Genomic DNA, 5,000 nt, shown 5'->3' on the forward strand with positions numbered 1-5,000 from the left:
TTTTTTGCTTTTCTCTTCTTTTCTTGTTTCTGTCTCTTACATTCCCTTTGCTTTCTCTCTCTTATCATTGTTTATTTTTCTATAGACATCGAGTTCTATTAATTTTTTTTTAATTTTCATTTCTAAACACGAGAGAATAACTTTTGAAGGAACATTTCCTGTCCACTTTTCCCCGAATCAAAATCTTGACCGCCGAAACGAGACTTCTCGAGAGAGAAAAGAATAAAAACAGAATTCCATATATACACCAACGGAAGAGAAATATATCAGCGCCTTCCACCTTTCTCCACTTGACTTTCACCAGACCCCACTTATGCAATTAATTCTTCATCCACACGATATGTGTTCTTGAGTTCCCTATTCCAGGTTCTCACTCAACTTATCCCTGAGTACAAAGTTGCTTTAAGAGGAACAATATCTCCGTTAAACACATAATAATGAATGTATTTATTCATTGTTATTGATATCATCATCCAGTTTCATGTCATGTCATAGGAAATATCCCAAAGAAAGGAGATAATACTCTTTATACTTAGTATCTCTTACTTAGTACGAGAGTATGCACATATACATCTATTAAATAAAAATAAAAACAGTTCTCCAAAAAAATAGCAGCCCCAAGTTGTTGTTCTTCCACGAGAACAAGAACGAGTCAATTTTTTTTACAAAATATGATAATCATAATCATAGTTATGATAATTTTTTTCATACTGTATGAATTTCTCTCTCTCTCTTCTGTCGACCACGACATAGCAAGGAATATAATACATCATTTAAAACCCCTTTCTTATTTCCGTAAGCAGGACTGTCGCGGTAACCAACACTTAGAAACAAAAGGCTACACAACCACGATGTCTGGCTAAAAAATAAAAACCCTAAAACTGACAGGCAGTGATTTTTCTACTCACAACTCTTTTATAGATACATTTCTTCTCCTTTTGGGGGGAAGAAGAAGAGGATTCTTATTATAAATATCGCCTCTACATACGTCCTATGCAGAGAGGAATGAAATGAATATGGAATTATCATTTTGTATTTCATGGAATTATGAAAAGAAAGAAAACGATGTGCAGCTTTCTATTGGACTTCTATCAACTAATACCCGCATACATCCAAACTAATACTGTGTAAAAATAGAAAATAAAAAGTTCAAACGAAGCTGCACATTTACGTCACTAATATCTCAAAAAAATATCCTTTGAACCATGAAATCAGAGTCTGAAGAAAAATGGAACTATTGCCGTTTTCAAAGCTTTCAAAAACGAAGAGCGACAACACATGGAGTCTCTCACGCAGCAGAGAATGTTTTGATATTTGAACTAAACTTCCTTATACGAAATATGGATTTTTATAGTGAATAAACTCTTCTATATATACAATACATGTCCTATAGCTGACTAGAGCCTATGTTCACATGATGCGGTTCAACGGAACCGCTGCCATTAGTCTACGAAGCACCCGAAACAAGGAAACTGGGGCGAGTTCAGAGGGCCAACTTGGCACTCTTTGGGGGCCATCGTCGAGGACCAGCTGGCGTCGTGGGCGGGGAGAGCGGGCGGGCCGGGAGAGCACCTCCTCCTCCTCCTCCTCCTGCGGCGCCTCCGGAAGCGTCTCTGTGCGCCAGCTGGTGAGATCATCATGAAGTCCAACTCGGTGAGATCATGGGAGTCACAACCAAACCCGTGAGAGTGACTGAAGAACGACGCCTGGGTCGAGGGAGGAATCCGTTCCTCTCTTGCGCTTTCTTCCTTTCGCCTTCATTCGTTCTCCCTTCGGAGATCGGCGGGCGCGCCCTTACGAGTGCGAGGAGCGGGCGATGTGGAGGAAGAAGGCCACCTTGTCGGCCGCCTGGTGGCCGCACATGTTGCACGTGAAGGGGTTGCGGTAGCCGTGGTAGCCCATGTGCATGGTGTACATGACCACGTCCTTGAAGGCCATGTCGCAGAACTGGCACTGGTGGGCGCCCCTCCACTGCTCCGTGTGCGGCTGCTGCGGCTCCTCCTGCATCTCCTGGCCGTGGTGGGCGTCGTCGCCCTGCAGCGGCTCCAGCGGCACCAGCGGCGGCAGCGAGGCCTCCATCGGGCGGCGCGGCGGCTCCTCGTCGTCCCGGCGCGAGTCCTCGTCGTGGCCGCTGCTCTCGCCCTCGGCGCTCTCGCTCAGCCGCATGGCGATGCGCTCCAGCTTGAAGGCGCGGCCCTTCCGCCGGTTCTTGGAGGGCGGCGTGGACGTCTCGGAGCGCGGCGGCGACGACGACTGCGGCGACGAGTGGTGCGGCGACAGCGACGCCTGCGACTCGGAGCGCGGCTCGGACGACGGCACCTTGCGCAGGTCGGAGCCCTGCTGCGGCGGCGTCTGCTCCTTGCTCAGGTCCAGCACGCCGTCGTCGTTGGGCGAGTGCGCCTGCGGGTGGGCGTGTGGCTCGTGCGGGGAGCCTTGGGGCGGCTCGTGGGCGGGGCCGTGGTCGTCGTCGACGGGCGCGAGGCGCGGCCCGTGCAGCGCGGGGTGGGCGAAGCGCTGCAGGTGCTGCTGCAGGCCCAGCGCCGGGTGGATCTGGCCGCTCATCATCTGCTGGTACAGGAACGGGTTCATGGCGCGGGCCAGGTACTCCTTCAGGTTGTGGGCGGCGGCCAGGGGCGAGTACGGCGCGCCCGGCTCGCCGGTGGGCGGCTGCAGCGCCTGGTGCGGGTGGAAGACGGGCGCGCGCGGCGACGCAGGGCGGCGCTCGGGCGACAGCGAGCGCTCCAGCGGCTTGGGCGAGTGCGCGCCGTCGTCGCCGTCGTCGCGGCGGTCGGCGGCCGCATGCAGCAGCACGTGCTGCGAGAACACCTCGCGCAGGTCGGTGCTGAACTCGCACTGCGGGCACTTGAAGGCGCCGCCCGGCGACAGCGGCGTCTTCTGCGTGAGGCGCTCGCGCTCCAGGAGCAGCTCGCGCAGCTGCTCGCGGCCCTCCAGCGCCTTCGGGGCCTCCTCGGGCGACTTCTCCAGGGCGCGCGACAGGATGGGCGACGAGCTCTGGAAGTTGGGGATCATGCTGGGGTACGGGTAGGAGAAGGGCGAGTGCGGCGGCGGCGCGTGCGGCGTCTGCGGCAGGGCGGTGGGCGTGCGGCCCTGCGGCGGCTTGGAGCCCTCGCGCGGCGACGTGGGCGTCTGCGGGGCCTGCGGGAGCGTGGCGCCGGCCTGCATCTGCGCCTTGAGCAGCTGCGCCTGGATCTGGTAGTGCGGCGGCAGGATGGGCATGCCGTTCTCGTCCTTCTTGAGCTTGGGGCCGCGGCGCGTGCCGTACACGTCGATGATGGGGATGGGGTTGGGCGAGCCGTCGGGGTTGAGCACCATGGCGGGGTTGTGGCCGTACTTGCGCAGGTGCAGCTTCAGCGAGTGGCAGTACTTGGTGGCGTACGTGCAGTCGGCGCAGCGGTACTGGTAGATGTTGCTGTGCGACTTCATGTGCGAGTTGAGCATGGACTTGTTGACGCACGAGTAGTTGCACTTGTTGCACTTGAAGGGCTTCGAGCCGAAGTGGTTCCTGAGGTGGTACTCGAGGTGGTGCTTGTACTCCGTGACGAAGGGGCACTTGGGGCACGTGAGCAGCTTCTCGCTCTTGATGTGCGTGCGCGCGTGCTCCCAGAAGTCGCCCTTGGTGATGGCCACGTACTCGCACTGCTTGCACTTGAAGGTCTTGACCTTGCCCTGGGCGTTGACGCGCGGCACGCGGATGCCCTCCAGGTCCTCGTTGGAGTCGGGGCTGAGGCCGTGCTCGTCCTGCATGTGCTCGCGCAGCTTGGGCTCCGTGCGCGCCGTGAACTCGCACTTGGCGCACTTGTGGTCGTAGTGCGTGTTGAGGTGCGCGTCGAAGTGGAAGCGCGACGAGCCCGAGTACGAGCACAGGTGGCACTGGAACACCTGCTTGTCGCCGCCCTCGCCCTCCTTGCCCATCACGCCCGACAGCTCGAGCGCGTGCTGCAGGCGCGACAGCGGGTTCATGTCGCCCCCGTCGTGCAGGGACGACGAGTCCATGGAGTCGTCGTGGCCGTCGGGCTCCACGCTGGACGGCATGCGCTCGTCGCTGCCCTGGTAGCTCTCGCCGTACGGGGACAGCGCGTCCTCGCCGTGGCGGAAGGCCGACTCGTAGCCGCGGAACGAGTCGTTCTGCTCCTCGGCCGCGTGGGCCTGCGTGCGCGCCGAGTCGGTGGGCAGGTCGGGCGACTCGCCCGCCTTGTCGATCGGCGAGCGCGTCGGCTCGGCGTGGTGGTCGGGCCGCGCGAACCGCAGCACGGAGTCGGCCTCGAAGGCGCGCGCCTCGCCGTCGCTGCCCGCCGGCGCGCCCTCGGCGGCCGGCTCCTCCTTCACCACCACCTCCAGGTGCTGCTCGGCCTCGGAGATCGGCTGCGGCGAGGGCGCGCGGGCGTCGCTCATGTCCACGTCCTGCTGCTCGTCCTCCTCGTGGGCGACGTGCATGGGCTCCTCCTTGGGCGTGAGGGCGTCGGGCTGTGCGTAGGCCTGCTGCGCGTGCTCCTCGCGCTGCGCAGCGTACAGGTGCGACGCCTCCTGCAGCCGCGCGCGCTGCTCGTAGAGGCGCCGCAGCTCTTGCTGCATCTGAAGGGGGTCGTAGTGGCCGCGCTCGCTCTGCATGCGGGCGGCGACGGCGGCGGCGTCCATGCTCATCTGCTGCTGCTCGCGGGCGTGGGCGTGGGCGCGGTCGAGCTCCATGGCGGCCCTCATCGTGGCCTCGTAGCCGGCCAGCGGCGGGATGACGGACACGCGGCCCTCGTAGCTGATTCCCGCCGCGCCGTGGCGCTCGGGCGGCGAGGCGGACGTGGAGAGGGCGGGCGCGCCCACCAGGGGCTTGGCGGCGCCCGCGAGGGACTGCGGGGGCGCGCTCTCGCACTCGGCGGACATGGCTTGGGCGTGGGCGGAGAAGGGGTCCAGGAGGGGCGGCTGTTGAAGCATGGGGCGGGCGGCGGGATGGGCGACCCCACTCTCCTGAAACAGAGGCGCCGTTA

General features: G+C 60.0%; 1 protein-coding gene across 2 annotated transcripts in view; it reads right to left on the reverse strand.

Moving 5' to 3' along the window:
* Nucleotides 1–1,661: 1,661 nt before the first annotated feature.
* The window catches only part of hb (zinc finger protein hunchback), a 34,628-nt gene continuing 31,289 nt past the window's right edge, over nt 1,662–5,000 (reverse strand). For both annotated transcript variants that reach the window (XM_070143718.1, XM_027351302.2), the window contains exon 2: nt 1,662–4,980. In XM_070143718.1, the coding sequence (XP_069999819.1) occupies nt 1,795–4,947 (3,153 nt within the window). In that variant the 5' untranslated portion in view covers nt 4,948–4,980 and the 3' untranslated portion in view covers nt 1,662–1,794. The remainder of the gene's footprint in view (nt 4,981–5,000) is intronic.

This window comes from Penaeus vannamei, chromosome 31 (assembly GCF_042767895.1).
Source record: "Penaeus vannamei isolate JL-2024 chromosome 31, ASM4276789v1, whole genome shotgun sequence".
Taxonomy (NCBI): Eukaryota; Metazoa; Arthropoda; class Malacostraca; order Decapoda; family Penaeidae; genus Penaeus; species Penaeus vannamei.